Raw genomic sequence first — 25,007 nt, 5'->3', positions numbered from 1 at the left:
ACAATGTTCCCTACACCTTAAGCTCCACCCACCTGGGGTTGTTCAATTGGTACCATTATACCTACAGCCAACCTTAATTTTTTCAATAATCTGTGATATAGCTCGGAACTGTACAAGTACCAAGTGTACTTAGTCTCGCTTGTCAAAAACAATTTTTTGAGGTACCAAGCCGTGTCTTATATTAATGTTTATATAATGGTCTTTGAACTATTTCAGCTGCTGTTTTCATATTTGTGCTTTACTACCAAACTATATTTTGGGTGCAAAATGAATCATTTTAACTATGAGCTGTGTTTTACTCATATCAGCACTTATTGAATTTCACATGGGTGATATGGGATAAATCACATTATATCATATTATATAATAACTAGGTCAAAGGTCAATGTACCAAATAGTATTACCTCTCCTACTTCAAAAAGTACAGTCCACCTAAAATAAAGGACTTTATATTTGTTTGGTAGATGCAGAACATAACACCAGAGACAGGTGGACATGACCCAATGTTATTATAAAGTATAAGCTTTGAACACTTTACATTGTCTTCAGATACATGAGGTCACTAATCCCCAGTCCTCACACAAAGGTCAACCTACCCATCCTCTTTGTGACACAAATAGAAAGCTTCCCTCCTTTGTGTAGTGGATAAAATTGATGCAATAAGCCAATCTGACACCAAATATAGTAGATCACAGCTTCTAAGTGGTTATGTTGGATTTGGGGTGAAATTTGAGGAATAAAATACAGAAAAATGCCAAAGATAAACAATAAGTATAGTGAGTCCAATGGAGTTAAGAAAAGGAGCAAAGTGTTCTGCTAAAAGGGAGATGTAGCTTATGATAAAAGAATTAAAGGAGACAAAAGCAGCAATGAGAAAAATGAGAAGTGAAAGTTTGTTGACCTTACTTTGGACAATATATGGAGGCAGTGCCCCATAGGTCCAAGGACAGCCAGAAGGCACCTGTACTATAACATCCCTTACAGGCACCAAAATTTCAGGTGAAGTGGTGTTCATTCCCATCTAATATAAAAGGGTGAATAATGTAGATATGTAGATGCATATGATTTATATTTCTTCTACATAAGAAATCAATAACAATAGGCTTCAGTTAGGTAGAAATATACCTAAACCTAACAAAACATACTTTATCAATTTTTAAACTTGTAAACTTTACTGTGAGAAATTATTAAATTGCTTCTACTTACATTTGCATCAAGACTGAGGGCTAATACAATATTTCACAAATGTTCTCTTTATTTTCATAACCAATCATTGAAAATGTGAGTTTTTATTTCTTGAAATGTTATGTCTGGTGTAAGGGAGATAACTGAATGATATACATAAAGTGTTGTATTTTTATTTCCTTCAAAATATTATTCATTTACTATAGATGAGTTCATGAACATGTGTACTACCTTCAATGCCATTAAATTATCCAAAAATACATTATTGATAAAGTGAGAACCTAAAATTCAGACTTCTATATGTAGTGGAGACCTCAAGAGTGATGTAAGTTTGGTTTCTGAGTATGAGGTGCCTTTTTATATCACATAGTTAATGTTTCTTTACAATGCTGGCATGTGGAGTGCAGCCTTCCATAAACCTGCAGATATGGTCCCATGCCAATCTGGATTCTTGCGATGGGATGCAATGTTTGAAGAACAGTGTGGACTTGAATGGAAGGAATGGGTCATCTGTGACTAATACGGTTATCACTCATGAATGTTTAACCTAATATGGAAATTCCACAAGAATAGCTGGACAGAAATAAATAGAATTAATTGAAAGTCAATAGTAGGTTATAACTGGGCTTATACAAGTGTCAATGGGAAATGTTGACTTAAATAAACTGCTCTTGTCTGTTATTATTCCCTGCTACTTCAACAAAAGGGAATGCAAAAGAACTTATCTAAATAAACTGCATGAATAATTTCAAGGCAGGAAAGTGTACAAAAATGGACAATTAGAGCAGGACAATTAAAATCAAAGTGGGAAGGAATACCATATCTTTAATAAATTACCTAAAATTACTCATACCAGAATATCCTACATTATACAAGTGATCTATCTACAAGTAGATAGAGTGTTCTCTATCCTGGTTTATGGCATGCCTTACAAGAACAAGATAGTTGTTTTTGTACACATGATTTTTCATCTTTTACAGGTAAAATAGTCAATATTTGGCCACAGTCAACTATATTATCTTTACATAACTTATTTTGTTGCATGTATTCCAATCTAGGAGCTGACAACACAGACATAATGGCAGCAGGCAACACAAGTCTATATATGTCATAGCTATAGTTATCAGAAGTCCCCATCCAAAGCCAACTTGTGCTATTTTCTGAAGATTTCATACATTTTATTCTTAAAAGACTTTCAATATTTGACATAAACTGTTCAGCATCCATTTGTTTCCCTTCATCAAACTAGTACAGTTCATAAATGCCACCCACATGTATGTGTTTCTATGGATACACTGTGAGGCTGTTCTTCCCAAGGTATCATGGTACCAATAGTTTTTCCATATACCTCATTGCTAATGTTTTGTGAAATAAATATACTTTCTATCCTACCTTAGCATGCTTGTCACACACTGTCATAGAGTCATGTCATAGATTGTCAATTTTACAAGGACACAACCAGGTACTCCACTGCATTTAAGAGAGTTAACTCTTCTGGAACTAGACATGGGTAAGAGTTATCTAGTCACAATAGACACATTTTCAGCCATGTGTACCACATTTTAAAAAAAATCATAAAAAATACAAAATATGATCTAGATATGAATTAACATTAATCCCACATGTTGCCAAGAGGCTCAGCTTTTTTTTAAGCCTAACAGAAAGTATAACTCTTACATAATGCACCAGTCACAGCTAGTTTTGTTGTTTATTTCTGAATACAATGTTCCCTACACCTTAAGCTCCACCCACCTGGGGTTGTTCAATTGGTACCATTATACCTTAAGACAAAATGGAAAATAAGCCTCTTGAAAAGTGTTAATATTTAACACCAAATAATAAAAAGGAATATTCAGATTTTTGTGAATAAAAAGTGGAAGGACACAATTTTGTTTATTGGACATTATGTGCCAATTTGAGTATGACTCGTGGTGGGAAATATGATTGCCATTGTCATGTGAAATGGAAAAAATATAAGAATTACGTCAAGTTGAGAGATAGCAACAAGCCATTGAGCTGCATAGGGTTTGGAACTTGAGTTTGTGTAACTGTACTAGTGGTAAATAAAGTCTATGCATACTTTACAAACTTTTCAGGTGAACATAATGTCTACTTTTGCTGCATGTTTCGAATGCTGAACTTTTAATTACATTTTCGAGCTTTACAATAAGAGTTTATGATATTTTTTACATCTTACTGAAAACTGGTCAAACTTAGCAAAAAAATCAACTGCCTTACTGAAATGCACTCATCAGGGTTGGCAGGTCTGACAATGGTGGGTGATCTAAACCATTCCCATTTAGCAGTGGAGTCAAGCAAGTCTGTGTATTGGCTCAAGACATCGTCAGTATGATGTTATATGCCATGCTTACTGAAGACTTCTATGACACTGGGATTGACATCAAATACAAGACTGCCAGATTTGGATATTTGTGGGATGGTTACAAATCTTATGCATTGGACATTCAAAGCATGAATGTTATGAAAATATGATACAAATTGCTTTATAAGTTAGTGCATTTATTAGCAAGAAATTAAGTATTCTGATTCAAATGGACTCTAGTAGAGAAATGCCTAGAAAAGTTGCTTCTTTATGCACATTTTCAATGATAGAATAAATACATATGTACTCTACTGACACTATTCAGTTACCAGTTCTCCCTACAAAATAATTAAATATTGAACATGTAATCAATGTTTGAAGTATTTCTTGTTTAATATGCTTAAATTTAAGTTGGTGGCAGGCACTGAAGCCCATTTTTTTACCTGCCCCTTTGTGTTGAATAGCAGAAAGGATACATATGCAATATTTATTATTTATTCAGTTAAGTGAATTGTCTTGATATCGCAAATTAGTTTACATAGATTAATGTAACTTGTGGACCCTTAACTATAATGTTAGTGAGGTTTCACTTTATGTCATCCTTGGCAAGTGTGTTGCACGCACATTGGGCATTTTATCTTCAGGATCTAAGTCTAGGTGTTGTTATGTTGAATCTTCCCTTATATTTTCCTTTCCACTTCCTAGTTTTAGAGCCATTTAAGAATAAGTGGTGAAACTAGGTATATATAACTATGACATGTGAGATGTGTGTTGTATACCACATTGGGAGTATTACCCTTATGATGAAGGTCACAGGTCAGTATGTTAGTCACATTTGCACTTCTGATTTCTAACTTAACAGCTATTTAAGATAAATGAATGAAGCTTGACAGAGTTTTATACTGTCACTAGAATTGTACATTTATGGTCTTATCAAGGTCAAGGTTAATATCTAAAGGTTGTTTTCTTTCAGCTTTTTGATCACAAAAGCTGTCTGAGGCAATTCTCAATTTTGTGACATCTCCTATATTACAGTAAAGGTGTTATTTTCAAAGTCAAGGTTATATATATATATATATATATATATATATATATATATATATATATATATATATATATATATATATATATATATATATTATTATTATTATTATACATTTTTTGGTACCCCTTTTCTGCATTTTTCCATTAAAAAGAGGGCAGTCAAACATGAATAACTCTTCATGTGCTTCCATCAACTTTATAGCTCTGTCTTAAAAGTCATAATCAGATTTTATTATTATGAACATTTGTGACCTCACTGTCATGATAGGTTGTGATACAAATTCACTGAATTTGTATGTTTGATTTGAACTAAGTCATCCACATTCCATTTCATAACACTCACATAAATCATTCAATCCACACATTGGGCTTACCATTGGAGGACATTAGCGATATTATTAGCAACCTCTTGTTGCATCAGATTTTTGTTGTGTCTGCTTTAACATAGGTCACATGTAAGTACCACTCATTCAGGTACCACCAGTTAACATTGGTTAAGGGTTCATTTTTATGTATGGTTACATGTCCCAAATGCAGAGAGGGGTAACTATTATATGGGGACTACAGAGTTAATCAGCAATGCTCTTATATAACTTTTCAGCCCTAACTTCCATCTGACTCTCAGACAAGGTCAGAGTCATTTGAAAAATAGCTTTAAAGTTTTCAATTAAAGTATTTTTTACATCAGCATAAGTCCAAAACCAATACAGGAAGAGATATCATACCTGTAATGTAGCATCAGAAACCACATTGTTTCAAAGTCATGCACCTTACCCTCATTTGCACCCTCAGGTAAGGTCAGGTTCAAGGTTATTTTAATGCAAATACTTACTAGTATCAAGCAGGGGAGTATACAAGACACATCCAAATTACTTGGATTTTCTTTTTTTATATCTAGAGGTTAACTCAGAAGTGTTACATGGAAAGACCTACTACATAAAGGTTGTGGCTGTCAACCAACTAAATCTATCCAGCTCAGCTTACTCTGGGCCAATCACTGTGGATAAGACACCTCCTTCTGCAGGAATAGTGGTGGAACTACTAAGGGATTACAGGGTTAATGTTACCAGTGATGTTGACACAGTGCAGAAAAATTTGCTGGCATGTGGGACAGAGGAAGGTATAGATTTACATTCTCTCTCTCTCTCTTTCTCTCTCTCTCTCTCTCATAGTTGCAAAGGATTGATGTCACCAGTTATACTAACTCAAAGCAGAATAATCTGCAGAGAGACAAATAAAGATGTAATTTATATTTTAGTCTATCCGTCTCTCTCTCTGACTCAAGTTGTTGTTGTTGTGGGGTTTAATGCCAATTTAGCACATGATAGGCTATGCATGGCGGCCAGTATTAATGATGGAGGAAGAACCCTGGAAAACCCTGGGAAGACCCACTGACCCATGAGAAGCTACTGGCAAGCTTTCTCACATACCCACATTGGCTGCATCCTAGACTCGAACCCATGCAGACAGAAGTGAGATGGCAGTGATCCATAACGGAGAGTGCTTGAGACCACTCGGTCACTCAGGGCCCCCTGTGGCTCAAGGGTCTGATGGCTATTTTTATCTATATTTCCCTTTTACTCAGTCTGTCTAATGCCTCTTTTCACTTTGAAATACTGGAAGATTTTGCCTATTTCTTTATAAAGAAAAATTTTATTTACGGTGTTTATTCCAAATTTTCTGTATATAATACATACAATTCAGTGCTTCAGCAAGATTTGAGAATGAATGTGCAGGGCCACAAGTGTGTTTTTCCAAAAACTTAGAGCCTATAGACTAGTTTATGGAAAAAAGAAAAGACATTGGATCCATGATGAAAGAATACAAGCCAAGGAAGCTTGGGCTCATGATCTTGAGATATCCAGTTCTAATTCAAGGAATATCATATCACCTGCCTTAATGGGTAATTTGATCTATTCATTACTAATGGTGTTACAAGCATAGAATACTCCACCATATGGAGATTGATAGTTTCAAAAGATGGAACTATTAGTGTATTATGTGACACCACTTGAATTACACAACTGGCCCTTCTTGCAGGCTTTATTCAAGATAATGGAATAAACAATTTTGGTTGCACAAGTGAATAGTGGATACTAAAACATGAACTCCTTTAGAACTTAAATATTCCAGAAATAAATTTTGACTTCACAGAATATTTCTCAAATTTTGCAGAATGTGAGAGGATAGATTCTGTCTGCCAAGAGAGCTTCACAAGTATTTCTGCTGCCTGGCAACCATTCAGAGATGAAGAATCAAAAATTTCAAAGTATGTACTTTTTATATATATTATTTAATTGTTTTAATTAATATTCAAAATAATTCCTCTCATTTGCTTCTTTGTTAATTTGAATTTTAGATCATTAGTGGAACTATTCTAGTCAATGATTATTTATTCTGACTCCACTTGTTGTTGTTGTTGTTCTAGGGTTTAATGCCATTTTTCAGCACAAGATAGGCTATACATGGTGGCCAGTATAATGGTGGAGGAAGAACCCTGGAAAACCCAGGGAAGAACCACCAACCCACGAGAAGCAACTGGCAGGCTTTCCCATGTACCCATGCTAGCCAAGCCTTGGAATCCACTTGAAGAAGTCAGTTATAATAGTAATTATATTAAGTGTCTATTTATCCATCTCTCCATTCAGGCTTTGGTGTTTACTTAAGATCACTAGGAATTATTGGCATTTCAACCAAATTTAGTATGAAGATTTATATAGTTAACTGCATCTTTGGAGGCCACCCCATAATAACAGTGCAATCCCTGATACAAGAATATTATATTCTTATTTGTTTTTCCCCCCAAAGAAGGCAACATATTATTAGGCAGAAAAGATGGCTTCAGAAAGAGATGTTCCAAGTATTTATCAAATATTGAATGAGCTTTTCAGCGTTGTAGATCATCATTCAATTGTTCATCCTTTCACATTTTGGTTGCTACAGAAGTATTATTGGATCTCAGTTAAAAGAGCTTTGATTGACTGGATCTTGGAAGAGGGAGATTGTCATCATTTGACAATATCATTTAGCAGAATTATAGTCCCTAATTTTCAATCGGACCCACATATATTTTCACAGGATAGTTAATTGTTATTAGAGTACATTCAGATTTGCTGCTGTTCATATTCACAGTTTGACACTTGACATTCCCATTTTGTGGAGTTATCATACATGTGAGGATTTTACTACCAAGATGATGGGTGTCTCCCATCCCTCCTGTCACTCAATGAAATCTTCCATTTATGCAGAATTATGTTTGAAAAAATTTATTCCATTTTTGTTCACACCTTCTTTTATGTGTAGTATATGTACAGTAATGCTGCCTGTGATCATGTGACTGTGAACTGGTTTAAGAAGTTGAAGATGATTTCATTGCTTTTTACAAGCAGCTTAAAGCAACTAACACCATATTGATTCTTGTTGGCAGTGTCAGTTGACTTCAATCAAGTTTGTCAACATGAATTCTACTATGTGTGGTCTGAATGAATTAACTGATTGTGGATAATTACTAAAGAGCTCAATCAGCATAAAACAGTTGGTTTTGCTTTGCTGTTTAAAATTGGTCAAATGTCTAAGCATGTATTATCTCCCAGGTTAAAACACCAAAAGCTAAGCAACCAAAATATCATACAAAATTTAATGATGGATGGAAACAAGAATTTCTGTGATTGGAATGAAGTTAAAAGGCTATGAATATGCATTCTGCCCTTCATGTAAAGCTAATTTTAACATCTTCTGTGGTAGCAGGAATGACATTATGTGTCATATTAAACACATTAAAAGTGAAAAGAAATAAGCCATCACTGAAATCCATGTTTTTGGAGTCTGCCTGAAATGTGGTTAAAGCTGTATGCGCTAAGACACTGTTTGCTAACATGTAGCCAAACATAATCTTTGACTAAACAGCAATAGATCATTTTTCAAGTATAGTCAAATTAATATTTCTTGACTTTGAAATTTGCAAATCTCCCAATTTATCTTAAGCTGGCTTCTTAGTTTTGTCACATGTATGAGTTATGGACTTTGATTAACACACAGACTTTCATTTTTTACACAGTGAGTGTTTTTTATTATCAGGTTGTAATCAGATATTGTGCAGTTTTATTTTGATGACATCTCTGTTTCACATCATTATTAGCATTTTGCATAATCATTGTGTAGAGCTATGGCCCTGATTATCTGAACACTTTCTTTGTTTTAGCCATACTCTATGTCTCTCAGGGCCCTGCAGATTCATCTTTAGTTATTTGGGCCCATTGCAATGATATCATTTGCCAGCAGATCTGACCTGATTTAATCACTATCCAGTTTTGGTGTAGATTAATGTTTGCAAGCATTGATGTATGCTGTCTTTAATCAGTTTTGATTAGATACTCAGAACGGTAATTAAAAGACCTCTAGTTACCTTTTATTCATCTTGAAAAAGCATATATAATCCTGGTTGTGTATTTAAGCAGAATTTATTCCAGATTTAGGATATTTTGGTTTTGAAAATTATTTAGAATGTAACAGTAAACAGTTTAAGCAACGATTATTTTTCTGACGTGAAATGTAAATGAGATGCTGCAAAATGAAAGTTTGGCATTTTGAAAATGTCCAAACTTACAGTCTAAGGAAAATATGCAATACATTGATAGGTACAAAATATAAAAGATCTCTGACAGTCTCTTGCATTCAAAACTTCTCTGCAGGCACAAGTTTCCATATGGAAGACTCCATTTACTGACTTCAAATATTATATGAATTTGCTTGTTCTTTATAATTGGCAAAATATATGGAATGAAAACTCCACCAAGAAGCTTCACAACATTCAACCTGTCATGGGTTTGTGGCTACCCTCATATAGAAAAAGTCACAGAGATGAGGTGGTATTGTGCCAATCGCATAATGTGATAACTATACCTGACTCATACATACTGTACAAAAGGTGAACATTGACCAAAGTGCAAACCTGCAAGTGTCTACTAATAGTAGAACATAATCTTGTTGAGTGTGCCACCTTTTTCTCTGTGAAACAGGTTTTAAGATGTGAACTCAGTGTTAATAACTTAGTGATGATGATTTACCACCAGAGAAAATCATGAACTTTATTAGGGAATACAGGTTTCATAAACAATTTTGACCATACATTTTAAGGATTTTTTATTTGTTACCTTTATTCTTTATTTTATACACATTTTAAGGAATGTTAAAAGATTCACCTTTGCATAATAGTACTTCACATTTATATTTACTTGGAAGGGTTGATCTTCTTAATTCTTTTTGTTAAATACAGTTCTAAAAACTTTGCTTTTAATGAGCACCATATAGCCATTTATGAGTTGAAATATATATATATATAATCTTTCTGAGTGATTTAAGGATGGAGTAAAATGGCATTAAAAACTTTTTATTTCTTTTCTACTTTTCTAATGTGACATTCTGAATGTGCTAATTTATATTTTTCTTAGATATCAGATTGGTGTTGGGATCACATCTGGAGGAACACAACTTAAGTCCTTCTTTGATGTCCCAGCAGAATCCAATAACTATGTCATCAAAGGACTGGATCTATATGGACTCCGACAGGTTATTTCATATCCCCTGATGATTTATAAATCAAAACAGATTTTACTTAAGTGCAGGTTACTTGTTGGCAAGCATATTTGATACATTTTCAGTGATCATTCTAGAATGTATACTTACAAGTAAAGAATAATGCAGTTGTGATGTAATTATTATCCTCATTATTCATATTTTCTTTACAAATTCTTATCACCATAGCATTTCAAAAGTTGTCTTTGTTATGTATGTTAATTTTCAGTTCCCAAAATGTAGCTCAAACAGAACTCACTAACAGTAAGAGGGTAAAAACAAAATGTAAACAAATTAATCTCTTTGTCATCACTGTAAGATCATGCATTAGAGAATGATTGCCTTTTTGACCTACAGTGTTGGTCTATCTGTAATTATCTAGTATCTTGTAAATCCTTTCATCTGGTACTCAGAAAATGTTATGGGATGAACAGTTATCCATTGTCCATTGTCTGATGTTCACAATCCAATGTTTGTGTGTCTGTAAGCAAAAGTTTTTTTTGCTAATTCTATTAAGCTACTTGGAGGATTGACATGAAATTCTACACACACATTCATCCCTTAGTCGGGATAGTCCTGTATAAAAATGGTGCTGCTCAGACATCCAGTATGACTGATACAGTAGTCATCTTAAAAATCTTGTTATTAATACTCCTGAATTAATGGTAAAATCAACATCATTGGTCATATCAACATGGGTTTTTTGCTAAAATACTTCTTACAATGTTGAGTTTAACCTAAATGATAATTTTACCTATCTGATGTCCAACATGGCCACCAATGCAGACATATTCAAAACCTTGTTACAGCTAATTCATTTGAATAGAAAATTATATCAACATTGGCTTTCGCCAGAAGACATGTTATTATGTCTAGTAGCTCCAAAATGAAAATGGTTCTGCTTGGACATTCAATATGGCCACCACAATGCCATTTTTAAAATCAGAATAAGTTTTCACTAGAAGTTTTATTGTATCTGGTTGATCTAAAATAATATGGTCACCACAGTAGCCATCATGAAAATCTTATTGCTGTTCACAGATGGAAAGTCATATAATAATAATAATAATAATAATAATAATGCTTTATTTATAGAGGGTGACTCATTAGTCAAGGACTATTCTCCCTTGAGGCCCTCTTAAGGAGAGTATAACAATGCACATTATATGAAGATGGCAATAATTACTGTTTATTTTAACATGTTTAGTATTAAAATACTAAATTCCATTATCTGTTAGAAACACATACATGCTCATGATATCTTTTCTTAAATATTCTAATATTTTCAGCAGATTTTACATGTAGTGGAAGCTTATTCCACAGAACTGTGCCAGAGTATTGAAAACTCTTTTTAAATTGCTCTGTTCTTGGTTTTGGTATTAGAATGTTTCCATGTGATATTGATCTCAACTGGTATTGTGCTGAAAAAGGCCTGAATAAGTCTTGAAGATACTCTGGTGCAGTTCCATGTAGACATTTATATAAAAGAACTGCCTTGTGAAAATCTATCCTGTCATATATTGTGAACCATTTGAGTTCTGTAAATAATGCTTTTGAGGGATGATCAACAGATGCATCTAAAATTACACGTGCTGCTCGTTTCTGAAGTTTATAGATCCTGTCAAGCTCAGATTTGGCACAGTTTCCCCATACATTAGAACAATAATCCATTGTTGGAAGAATATATGACTTGTAGTATAGATTGCGAGTTTCCATAGGTAAATATTTCTTGATTCTGCTGAGAAGGGCAATTTTGGATGACAGTGTTTTACAAAGCTTATCAATATGGTCATTCCATAACAAATTATTATCTACAGACACACCTACAAGCCTTTCATGTTTGACATTTTCTAATGGATGATTATTTATTGCAAGAGACAGTTTTGGGTTCCCTGACTTGTGTAGCTTTTGTGATGTCCCCAAAATCATACATTTTGTTTTACCTTCATTAATTACCATCCTATTTTGTTGTGCCCAGTTTTGGACTCTGATAAGGTCTGAGTTTAATTTCATTTGGATAACTTCAGTATCAGAACTAGATGTATACAAAGTTGCATCATCTGCAAACAAATCTGTTTGTGGATTCATTATTTAATGGTAGATCATTGATATAGATAAGGAAGAGGAGAGGGCCCAAAACTGAGCCTTGAGGGACTCCTGAATGAATAGTGCGAGTTTGAGAGCTAATATTGCCAATGCTTACTTGTTGAGACCTTTGGTTTAGGTATGATCTAAACCAGTTTAAAGAAGGATTGTCAAATCTGTAACAGTTCAACTTTTGCAGCAGAATTTCATGATCAACAAGATCAAAGGCTTTCTTGAAGTCAAGGAAAACAATCCCAGTCATATGTCCATTATCCATTTCCTTCAGCCAAAGATCAATTAATTTGGTAAGTTCTGTTTGGCACGAGTGGTACTTTCTAAATCCTGATTGAGCTTTATGAAATAGAGAGTATGTTTCGAAAAATTTATAGACCTGAATGGCTACATGCTTTTCAAATAGTTTTGACAATACAGGTAGAATTGATATTGGTCTGTAATTTCCTGGATCCTCCTTTTCTCCTTTCTTAAAGATAGGTGTAACCTTTGCACATTTCAGTGTTTCTGGAAAATTACCACTCATTATACTTAAATTTATGATATGCGTTAGTGACTTTGTTATTACTGGTGCAGCAATTTTAAGAATTCGTGGACCAATACCATCCAATCCAGAGGATTTATTAATATTAACCTTAATTAGCATATCAAAAACATCACCTTCACTAACATTAGCTATTGAAAAATAATTTTCATCAGGAATTTTAGCTTTTATAAATAATAGAAGAGCATCAAGTTCAATTGGGATATTAGTCTGGTTCTGAATACTCTTACTGGAGATGCTTATGAAGAAATTGTTGAACATTTCCACAATGTCTTGTACAGATGTTGCTATATCATCATTTTGCTTAAGTCTAGGGGGAAGGCAACTGTTCTTGCGTGGGTTCAGCTCTTTTAGATGCTTCCACAATGTTTTGGTACTCTTACTTTCATTGATAGCCTGTTTATAGTAGTTCTCTTTTGCCTTATCTATCAGGTACTTAGTTTTATTTCTCCACTTTCTATAGCTTTTCATGTCTTTTTTCTTGTGGAAATTATCTCTTTGGTGCCTAGCCTCATTGATCTCAGGGGTAATCCACTTGGGTGTAATTTGGTGTTTAACCCTTTTTGTTTTAATTGGGGCATGCTTGTCTAAGGCTGCATTGAACATCTGATACCATTTGTCCAAGGCAGTGTTGACATCAGCTATAGTGCAGACTGATTGGAAAGGTTTGCAAACTAAATCATTTAAGAACATTTCCTCATCAAACTGTTTGAAGTCCCTGTATTGAATTTCAATGTGTTGGCCATTTTTAGATGATTTCGGAACATGTCTAGTTATACAGACTGGGTAGTGGTCACTCAGTGCATACACTGGTACCTTAATTTCACTTACGTTTTCAGGTTTATTAGTATAGACATGATCAATGATAGTAGCACTTTTATCCGTTACTCTAGTTGGGGTGTTAATTAATTGAGTAAAGTTGTAAGTTTCAAAGCTACTTATCCATGTTAATGGTGGAGTTTTCATATAGTCAATGTTAAAATCACCTAATATGATAATTTCTAAATCTTCCTTAAGTAATGCTTTTTGAGTTTGAACCTCAAATCTATCAATCCAATCAGCTGTGGAACTAGGTGGCCTGTAAACCGAACATAAGAGTATTGGCTTTGATTGGGCAAGGGTTACTTCGATCCAGATGCTCTCTACCCCAATAGTCTCTAGATCAACACGTCTGTTATAACTAATGGAACTGTCTACATAGAGAAGAATACCCCCACCCCCCATGGATTCCCTATCTTTTCTTTCAAAGTTGAACCCCTGTATTTGGAGAGCCAAATCATCAGTATCGTCGGAAAGAAAGGTTTCACATAGGCCTAGAATATTGACTGATCTAGTTTGCTGTAATATTAACTTTATCTCATTCAGTTTAGGGAGGATGTGTTGAATATTTAGGTTGATTACTTGCAGACCTCTTCTGAGGAGGCCAAATACATGACAATTTTGATCAGAGGATTGATCTTCAGACAAGGTAGTATGCCATATATTGTTTTTAGACTTGACAGATTTCTTTACATTGCCTTGATTATTTACATAAACATATGAAGAAGATAACATACAAGATCCATCTGTTGTACCATGACCACATGTAGTGGATATTTGAGAATGTTCAATATGAGACTGATTTACATACATACAAGAAGACATTGACATATTAGACACTTGGGGGGCCTCAGAGGGAGAAGTAACTTGAACAGTATCACACAGTTGTTTACATGTTAACAAGTTGCACTTTGTACACAAATCAGATAGTGCCTGAAACCTGTTTATAGAATTATAATTATTACATTGAAAAGTGTACACATATTCTAATGCATTTTGTTGCTGGATATGTGTTGCATAGGCCTGTACATCATAGCCTTCTACCTATTGGTATGTGCACAACTTTTGCTTATGTCCTAGTTCATTACAAAGATGGCAGCGAATCTGTTTTCCATGCAGACACCGCTGTGTTACATGACCGTGCTCTCCACAATACAAGCAGTTGTCTGACTCATGCCTAACCCCTTTTATAAGTCTTATGTACTGGTCTATATTCCTAAGGAGCATGGCAGTACCTCTGTTGGACAAGTGGATTTGGTCTCACTGGTACAATTGTTGGTTCACTCGATTGTCTTTGAAGAAGGTCCAGTATTGCGGAACAAAGAGTATTTGGAAATTTTCACACAACATACTTAGGGTGTCATTTAGTTGAGTCATAAGTGCATCCCTTCTTGGCGGCAGACCTGAGATGATTATTTTACACTCTGCGTTTTTGGACCTGATGGCATACAACAAACTTTCATAATCATCCTCAATGCCCTTCAAAGATTGGCCATTACTGTAATTATTGCCACCAATGAGAAGAATTACAGTATGATATGGTGACATATCCATTTCCAATATTTTTTCTGTAATAGTGTTAATAGTAGCACCTCTATGAGTTTTTACGTCAGTTTTATATAACCCTCTTGTTCTTACTCCTTTGATTATTGATGATCCTATGAGAAGAGATCTGTCTTTAACTGTGTTGTTGATTTTGACCAGTGGGGGGTTCAGTTGCATTGTTTGAACTTCTTGATTTCCATGACTAGACTGACTGAGAGTTTGGTGACTGCTGTATTTAGTATTTGTATTTAATTTAGCTCCTTGTTGTGGGTAATTTGAGGTTGTCTTTAGAACAGTTTCTTCAGTACCCGGATTTGATGTCGAATGAGACACATGATGGTCAGTGTTTACAGCATGTGCTTTAGTTAACTTTTGGCTCTGCCCATCTAATACCTGTAGAAGAGACTCATCTTGTTTAATTGGTGTGGTTGCATCTGTTTGTGTGCATAATGATTTTTTTCTAATAGCTGGTTTTGGTATGGTCTGAGTGCCCTGACATGCTTTCTGGTCCTCTGACATGTTTGTGTATTGCGTTGTCTGGGTTTTCTGGCACACTTTTTTGGCACCTGGTTTATCCATTTGAACACTGTGTAGACTCTTTGATTTTAGTGCAGAGAGTTCCTGTTCTAACCTTTCCACTTGGGCCTGGAGAATACCTATCACTACTAAGCACTGTATGGAGGTACAAGGCTGGCTATGGGTTCCATGGAACTCAAAGGAATTTGTTGCACCTATCATAAACTGGGGTCCTGGAGTTTCCTCCACATTGATAGCAATCTGGCTTATTTCATGTAAAGCTGTGTTACTGTTGACTGGATTTGGAAATCTGTGGGCTTCAGGGATGGGTGTTGAAGCCCTTGGCTGAGAGGTAATTGATTTCAATCTGGTGTTGTCTACCATTTGCTGACAAGTGCTGATAAAATAATTTACCCATTCTGTGTAGCCTGGCCCTTGTACATGAATTTTACCAGTTGTTATGTATAGAGTTACTGTGGCAGAATCTGTATCCATGGATTTATAGATCAGTCCATTGTGTGAGTGTCCCTGCTGGAAGTGTAGATTCTCATCCAAGAATTTCTTGATTGTTGGAATTTTGTTGGAGTCAGCTGTGATTGTTATACTCTGCATATTATGTTGGATTTTAAGAAAGCTTGGAATTGAAGAGGAGTCAGCCATGTTGGATTTTGGTGTTACACAATCTTGGTAGGTTGAATCTATTTCAAGTGAATATTTCTCTGCAGTACTGAGTGTGTCTATATCCTTTGTATCATTTAAGAGATCATCTTGGGTAAATCCTGAAAATGAATCTGATGAATCTGATTTGAAATATGAGTAGATCCACTGAGACAGTGAAGAAGTGGCCATATTTGTTTTACTGTTCTTTTGTCTGAATATGCAAAAATGCAAATCTGTACTTATATCCACAGACTGAGTTTACTAAGTTACCCTGCCACTTTTTGCACTGCCTAAATTAGTTGCTGGTAGCACTTATAACTAGTATATTTTCTTCTGTACAGCTGTATTTCCGAATGTTTCAGGAGCTGGTTAAGAGTCTCATACCATGGCGGCCATTTTTAATCTGTCAACATTGGATTCCCACCAAAACACTTCTTACGATGTCTAGTTGATACCAAATGGAAATTGTGCTCATCTGACACCCATGTATGGCCACTGTGGCAGTCATGTTGAAAATGTTGTTGTTTCTAGTACTCCGAAATGGAAAGTTGTATCTTCTACATAGGCTTGTACCAGAAGACTAATTATATTGTCTAGCTGGTCTTGAATGAAAATGGGGCTAATCTTACCACAATACGGCTGCCATGATGAGCATATTAACATTCTGTCAGTAATTCTCTTGAATCAATGGTCATAACTACATGTAGTATTCATGAAACATGTTCAAATGGTGTCTAGTTTGTCTAAAATGAAAATGGTGCCAGTCGTATATGGCTAACAGAGTGAAAATGTGTTAGCTCAAGAATCTCAGGTTTGGTTAAATATTCAGCAGTTAAAAAGAAGAAATGGCCTTATTTTGAATTCCACGAAAATCTTTTTAAGACAGTATAGTGTCAGGCCCTTCTAGGTACTCCTGTCATGGAATTACTTTGAAACTTGGTAAATAGTATGGTTATCCCCTGAATATGCACATATCAAGAAATCACTCTCATTTAGCAATTCTTTTCTTATAGTTGTTGCCCTCTTTTCTCTTGTAGTTTAATGCAGTGTATGACAAAATCTTGTAAGCACAATTAGTACCATAGTTTTATGTATTACTTTGAAACTTTGTACATCTTATAGACATCTTCAAAAGCTGCAGATATTTACAAATCTTTTTGCTCATGTAATATTTTAGGAGTCATTGCCCTTTTCTCAATGCAGCATATGACACCTTGCAATCACAAAACTCCTGAACTTGAGTGCTCACTCAAACTCAGAATGTCACGTGTCTTAAATTTTTTAACTCTAAATATTGCTAGGCAGATGTCTGTATCTAAGTCTACTACTGTTTTGAAATCTCATGTATTTTGGTTAGTTTCTTTTAAGTTATCAAAGTTTTAATTCTCACATCCAAGTGATGATTTTTTTTATAGAAAACTCTATTAAGATGTACCACTAGGGAAAATATGTGACTCTTTGATGGAATACAGTTTGTATGATAAATTTTGACCCATTATTTGATGGATTTTATACTTTTCACCTTTATCTTTTATTTGTGATTACTTTATGTATATATCTATTTGAAATAGTTTATCTTCCAACAATATTTTTTGCAATTTTTTATATTTGCATTTGTAGAACTTTCAATCAACACCACAAAGGCAGTATTTTTATAACATACTGTTAAACCCAAGTACATTCATACATACAGGCTGCTATTTTTTTAATATCCTACATATATTTTAATGACACTCTACTGAGGTCCACGTCTTATTATAAAGTAGTCAAGACTCTAGACCAGAGATCAGGGAAATGAGTCAAGACTCTAGCCCAGAGATCAGGGAAATTAGTAGGAAAAAGTTAACAAGATGGGCATATTGTGTGACATTTGAGTCCTTTGTTTTGTTTTTTATTGGGGGGAGGGGGTTGCATTCATCACCTAAGCATCATCAAAGACATCACTGACTTTTCATCATTTCTATATGTGTATCTGACATATGAATACAGGTCATGTTGAACCACTTCAGGATTCTCAACATTTTTTGCATGAACTGAGTAGAATAAGAACAAGTTGAAAATGCTGTTACTTTCTTTGTATGCATGCACCCAATGACCATATTATTTACAGATAGTGGAATGGAAGAAAGAAAAGCTGTCACCTATTTTTCTGCCATTTGTCTATATTTTTAAAATTTCCTATCTTCATGCCCAGGTATTTGTGACAGTGAAAGGCATAAATGGAGCCAGTCTGGTGACAGTGTCCACTTCTGATGGTGTGTACCTGTCTTACCTGAGCCAAGGACAGGAGCCCCTGTCACACGTTGGGATCTGGGACCACCATCCAGATGCCTTCCACGACCTGTAAGACTGACTAAATAAAAGTATATGAAGACACTTTATTTAGAAATAAGTTTTAAATGCTGGTGCAGTAAAGCTTTAAGGCCTTTCAAGATTCAGTATTATTTTGGTGATTTGGCATATACGACTTTTTGCACATAATGGCGGCATTGTGTCTTTAAGTTTTGGTGTACAGTAAATGGGGAACACAGAAAGATTACCTGCTCAGGATCCTGGGGCTATGATCAGAACACCAAAAGTGCAGAAAACAGTTATGTAGAAATTGACCAGAACATAAAAAGGGAAAATGGCATCTGCAAAAAATTGTCCTCCATCCAAAACAGAAGGTTACTGCCTGCCAATATTTACCCATCCCCCACCCCCAGTCAACCCCTCACTTCTGCATACGAATTTTTCTGGCAGGTTCTTTATTCCAATATTCAGAGATAAAAATGTCAACAAACTTGTATTGACTATGTTTACTTACAGTCACCCTTCTAACCTTGAGTGTTAAGTTTCATGAGTTAAAGTATTCTAACTAGCCTACAGTAAACAACAGCCATTGTGTCAACATTTGTTCATACCTTGAGGTGTGTCATAGAATTTATCTCATCTCAAACTGAAAGGAAGAACGTATTTCAACTTTTAGTCCATGTCTTGAACATGATATTCTAAATTTTTTCAATCACACTGATACTTTTTAACTTCAGAGATTACCAGACAGATTTGACCACACTGTATGCTAAATGGGATATTAGTGGTGACCCCTGTCCAGCCATTCAATCTGAATGGGCAGTTGAGAGACTTGATGGACTTAGGATACAGGACTATCTCAATACATATGGTACGTACCTTCAGATACAAAAGTTTTGTATCAAGTTTACTTTGATAAGAATAATTCCACAACTCCTCTTTTGGGATAAATTGTTCTTTAGCTTAGTAGTGGCTGTGCATAGTCAAAAATATCTTCACTGCTTGCATTAGTTAGGTACATTCAAGCATCCACTGTAAGGCTTAGACATGAGAAGTTGTTTGCAATGGTTGGTATTCTCTGTTATATATAAATTTGTATACCTCTAATTGCAGGTATACCATTCAAGACATAAATCATAATATTTATTGTTTGTTCTCTAATTTTCTTTTTACAGGTAAATTTTCTTAATACTAATGTGCTAATTTTAGGGAGCTAAGAAATGTTTTAATTTTGTCCTCTATCAGATTTGGGGATAAATATAATTGACTAAATTGATTAATAAAATGTGCATGAAAAATGTGACAATACAGTAGTTATGTCACTTCCAGAAATATGTAAATGAAGCCAATCATAAATGTGAAAATTTTAGCTTCCAAATAAACTGCAGTTACTTGTTGATTGACTTTCATTGTGTCATCAGTAGGAGTCCTGAAATACTTAAGATCCTTATTGTACACTTTTGCCTAAAAATTTAAATCACTGCTGCCGACATTAACGAAACTTTCTGTGGAAGAAACTAAAGATATGAATGATAGGTACTACAGTGGAACATGTCCTGAAAGACCACCTGTTGTACAAAAAAAAACAATGTTGGTCTTTTAAAACACATGGACTATCAAGCAGTGGTCTTTCAATTTATACAATTGCTTCCAATCCATTTTGAAATATGGCTGTCATAACTAAAATAAAAGAAAACAGACATTAAATGACTTATAAAATATTTTTCAAACAAAATTTTTGATTTTACCAACTTTTACACCATTTTGGTTTTTGAAGGCCATACAGATTCATGCTAATGATGCTGATCCAATATCAGGTATGCTTCTCCTCAAGTAGAATTTTGTTAAAAATGACTTCTAAAGAAACTCCCAATAGAATTTTGCCAGATTTGAAGTAATTAAATTATTTTGGCGTGAAGGTCTTTCAGTTTTGCACATGATACTGATCTGCTATCCAGTATTGCTGCTATTATGTAAATTTGAAAAGACTTAAAATGATTTCAATATCATCCAATAGAATTTTAAAAAGTTGTCAGAAAGTATCCTGGCATGATGGACTGTAAATTTTATACAATATTCAAAATTGTCACATTGCTGAAATTAAAAAAAAAATTTCATTGCCTTCACCTTATGAACCAGTCAATCAAATAAACAAATTTGATAGATAGCATCCTGGTAACTAGCTCTTTCAAGATTGTTCAAATGATGCCAAACTGCCTCCAATTTAACCTTTTTATTTAAAATAGGATAACCTGCCAGATGACTGCTCAAAAGCATTTCATAAAATTTTACAGAAACCTCCTTGCTTAATGGTCTTTGAAACTGTACAAATGTTGTGCTGTTATGAAAAGTATAAAAACCTTAATTTCTTTATTAAAAAATGTGCAAGAGAATTTTATTAAATTATACTGAAAGTATCCTACCATGAAGTCCTTTTTATAATATAATAAATTATGCTGATTTGCAATCTAATGTTTGCAAAGCACACACAGTACATGATTCTAAAGCAAAACATTCATTAAAGTCACAATATAAGGATGTATAGCAACTTTGTGGACTGTGTATGAATATCGTTTTAAGGGGAGTTTCCTTATTTTTTGTAATTTGTTGAAGAAATTTTGATGAAAATCATTTACACTGTATATAAATAATAATAATAATAATAATAATAATAATAATAATAAAGACTTTATTTTAAGGGGGTGACTCAGTTAGTTACAAATAAGAAACTAATCTACCTTGAGACCCACTATTAGGTACATATAAGATACAAGCTAATAAAAAGACATTTACACACACACACATACACAAGCAACTATACAGTATATAAACAGCTATTTACATAAATGCTACATTGCTGAAGAAATGAAAATGAAGCACAGGAGGTGAGGGGTGTAACATGTACTTAAATGAGTATACCATTTATTTTAAGATTTCTATTGTGGAAGGAAGAGATGCTTGGAGCTGATTTAATAGCATGTGCATTGTTATTTCAAACAAATGTACCTGAAAAATTAAAGCTATTTTTTTAAAGCTCCTTTTTGGCTTGGGTACTTTGAAATTTTGCCCTTTTAATGATCTTGAATTTGGGGTACCAGTGGATTCTCTGTCCTGGAAAATGGTGTTCAGATAAGTGGGGGCAGATTTTGTAAAAACCTTGTATATATTTAGGCCCTTCTCAAATATATTGGTAATACTCTGAATGTAAACATTGCAGTTTGAAAATTTTCTGTTTGCAGATGAAGAATTATTCTACATGTCCTTTCTTGGAGTCTGAAAATTATCTCAGATTCATAGCAGTTGTGTTCCTCTAAATTGCATTACAGTAGTCAAGATGCAGTTGCATGTAGCATTTGTAAAATTAACTCTGTAATGTAATGGAAGAAAAACCTTGAGTTTCTTTAGGAGCCAAAGATAAGAATTTATTTTCTTTGATGTATCATTTATATGATGAGACCATTACAAGTTATTATCTACAAGTATTCCAAGAATTCTATCTAAACATGTCATTTTCAGATCAGTGTTATCACAGAGAACATGAAGCATATCAGTTTACAGTCTTGCTCTATTCTGCCATGTAGTTATCAACAAGACTTTTCTTTTGTCCATACTGAGAAGATGCCCTTTTCCTTGCACAATATCTGAAGTCTGTTGAGGGCCAGTTTGGTCCTAAATGAAAATGATGACAATATGACCTTAAATATGGCCATCATGGTGACCATCTTGAAAACAATGTTTTGCTACTTTTTCTGACTGGATGGTCATATCAACATGAGGTTGGCTTCATATCACATTTGCTTGGTCACAAATGTTAACGGTGCCAATCTTGTGTCAAATAAGTTAGCATTGATGACTATCTTGAAAATCTAATTATCACTACTCCTCGTAAAATGAAGGGTCACGTGGACATTTTCACCAAAATGACTTTTAATGATGTGCACTTGGTCCTCAGTGAAAATGATGCTAATCTGACATCCAATATGGCCACCACAGCAGCCACTTTGAAAGTCTTGTTTTTGCTAAAAAAATGCTTTTGCATCGTGACTACATATTTTGTTTTGTAATAAAAAGAAATCTTTCTCATCAGCATTTAAGTGCTATAACCATTTGTATCTTACATTGTACCCATCCATCCTTCATGATCTTCTCTGGTTATGTTTCCTAAACTTTGTGTTATATCTTCATAAAACATTGTATGCATTTTTATCATAACACGAGTTTGTGCCCCATATAAGATATGACTTTGTCAGATTAGTTCTTTCAGAGTATCTCTATATTTGAAAATTATGTTTACACTTATGTTACTTTAACCATTATAAGATCTTCATGAACCTTGACATCACTAGATAATGATGTGTCTGTCATGCTTTTGACAATTAAATATTTTCCAAACTTTTCAGATATCTTCATTAAACTTTTTAAACATTTTGTACCATGACTAGAGTTTATACCATATGTAAGAAAGGACTTTGTCAACTTGTTAGTTTTAGAGGTGGGTTATTCTGTAAGTACTTTCTGACAGATATTGTTTACATCTTATTTTATCCAGAGCAAACATGTAGGCACACTATGCTTCAGAACAAAAGTAGGTTTATATGCTTTTCCTATCTTTATGTCACTTGAAATTTACTACAACCCATTTAACAACAGCGTGATTAAAAGACAGGTAAAGACCACAACTTCATACATTGTACAGAAGGGTAACCAGTACTTGTATGTTTACATTTTTAATGTCAGAATTCAATAGATATAAGTAAACAGTCCCATCAGTGCAGCATCAATACCACGGTTAAATTATGCCCAAATGTTATTAACCATTTTTTTGTATTTTACTTTCAAGTTTTCTAAACATAAATAATGGTTTGGACAGTTAGGAAGTTTGAGTAATCCACATAGTGTCACAAATTTATGTTCATTTTTTGGCTATTACATTGATTCAGATTAAATGATGATTCAGATCTCCAGCATTCAAATAATAAAGGTTATTGCACCATGTCTTATGTACATTTTAAAATGTATGGGTTGCCACAAAGCAGAAAAGAAATGTTAATATAGCTGAAATTGTTAATTATGGTCAAACATTAGAAATAAAAGAAAATAAAATTCTGTTTTTTGGGGGGATATTGTATTGAGGAAGGTATGTTCAATGTTTCTTTAATTAGTTTCTATAAGTTTGTCACAAATATCAAATTGAGATCATAAAATTGCTGCATATTTCAAAGCAAATTTTTTAAATTCTTGTTTGATTCTGCCTGAGATTAGTATATATTTCTGTTACCAGGAAGGGCAAGTGGTTACAATGACCAGCTACAGTTGGAGGAAGGCCAGCGATACTACTCTCTTCTGCGAGTGAGGAATGCCATTGGATATGAATATACCTTGAGGTCCAATGGTGTTACAATCCACCATGATCCACTGATTGCAGGTCAAGTGTATGATGGAGATGTGGCTGGATATGACCTTGCTATTCTCTCCTCACAACAGAAAGCCATGGCCAACTGGGAAGGATTTGGTATGCCTCGAGAAAGCATTAAGAAAATAGATATTCTGACAGGTAGGTACTGTATTGTAATTTTTTCCACACTCATAACAGATATTAAAAAATTAATTACATCATCCTGACATTTTTCTTAATTATTTTCCCCCATGCATGTAATGGTAGGTGGGATTAAAGAGTGCAAGAAACTAAGCATTGGAGTTGAAAGAGAATCTAGCAGAGAAATTCTTGAAATTATGATTTTTGATTTTTCACTTCCCTGTTTTCTCTGCATATATATGTGTGTATGAATGCATAGTTCTCTGCCACAAAAATAAATATCAAATATGTAATGACTGTTTGAAGTATTTATTGTATCCAATGCATCATTTTAATTGTTTACTGCATCACTAGAGTCCTTTGTTTTAGTCCTTCGTTTTGAACCTCCCACACATCCCTGTCCATGTTATTTAGTTATGACTCAGAAAGGTTACATATGCAATGTTTTCTTCAGATAATTGACTTTTGGGTGTTTCATGATACATTACACAGCATGATAGCACTTTGTGAATCCCAGCTATTGTGTCATAGTGTGGTTTTACGGTATAGCTGTCATTTCATAAACATATTTGTTTCTGGAGCATATCTCAAACAATATTTTACACAAATTTGGCGGTGCTTATGTCAAGAAAGTTGTGTATAGTTACCTTTTGGTACAATGTATTCTTTAGTCAATCTTTTATGTGTAGTTATTATTCTCTGGTCTTAAACTAAGTAACAGAAAAGAGTGAACACCAATAAGTTTAGTCAAATTCAAATAATAGTTTGTTTCACAGTATACAAAGTAAACTTAAAAGGACCTTTCAGTATCGTGTATTTTAAAAGTTCTATAACAGGTCCAAAAGTATAAAGTATTCCAAGTGAATTCCAGT

General features: G+C 34.2%; 1 protein-coding gene across 1 annotated transcript in view; it reads left to right on the top strand.

Annotated features, from left to right (window-relative positions):
- The window catches only part of LOC149805047 (uncharacterized), a 357,351-nt gene that overhangs the window by 214,825 nt on the left and 117,519 nt on the right, over positions 1 to 25,007 (top strand). The window contains exons 57-62 of the mRNA XM_089946893.1: positions 5,451 to 5,672; positions 6,728 to 6,821; positions 10,003 to 10,120; positions 18,502 to 18,650; positions 19,337 to 19,470; positions 23,881 to 24,153. Of these exons, the coding sequence (XP_089803019.1) occupies positions 5,451 to 5,672; positions 6,728 to 6,821; positions 10,003 to 10,120; positions 18,502 to 18,650; positions 19,337 to 19,470; positions 23,881 to 24,153 (990 nt within the window). The remainder of the gene's footprint in view (positions 1 to 5,450; positions 5,673 to 6,727; positions 6,822 to 10,002; positions 10,121 to 18,501; positions 18,651 to 19,336; positions 19,471 to 23,880; positions 24,154 to 25,007) is intronic.

The sequence above is a fragment of the Sinohyriopsis cumingii genome, chromosome 2 (assembly GCF_028554795.1).
Source record: "Sinohyriopsis cumingii isolate HCF-2022 chromosome 2, ASM2855479v2, whole genome shotgun sequence".
Classification (NCBI taxonomy): Eukaryota; Metazoa; Mollusca; class Bivalvia; order Unionida; family Unionidae; genus Sinohyriopsis; species Sinohyriopsis cumingii.
Note: the sequence above shows the minus strand (reverse complement) of the source record. Positions and strands in the feature narration are given on the sequence as shown.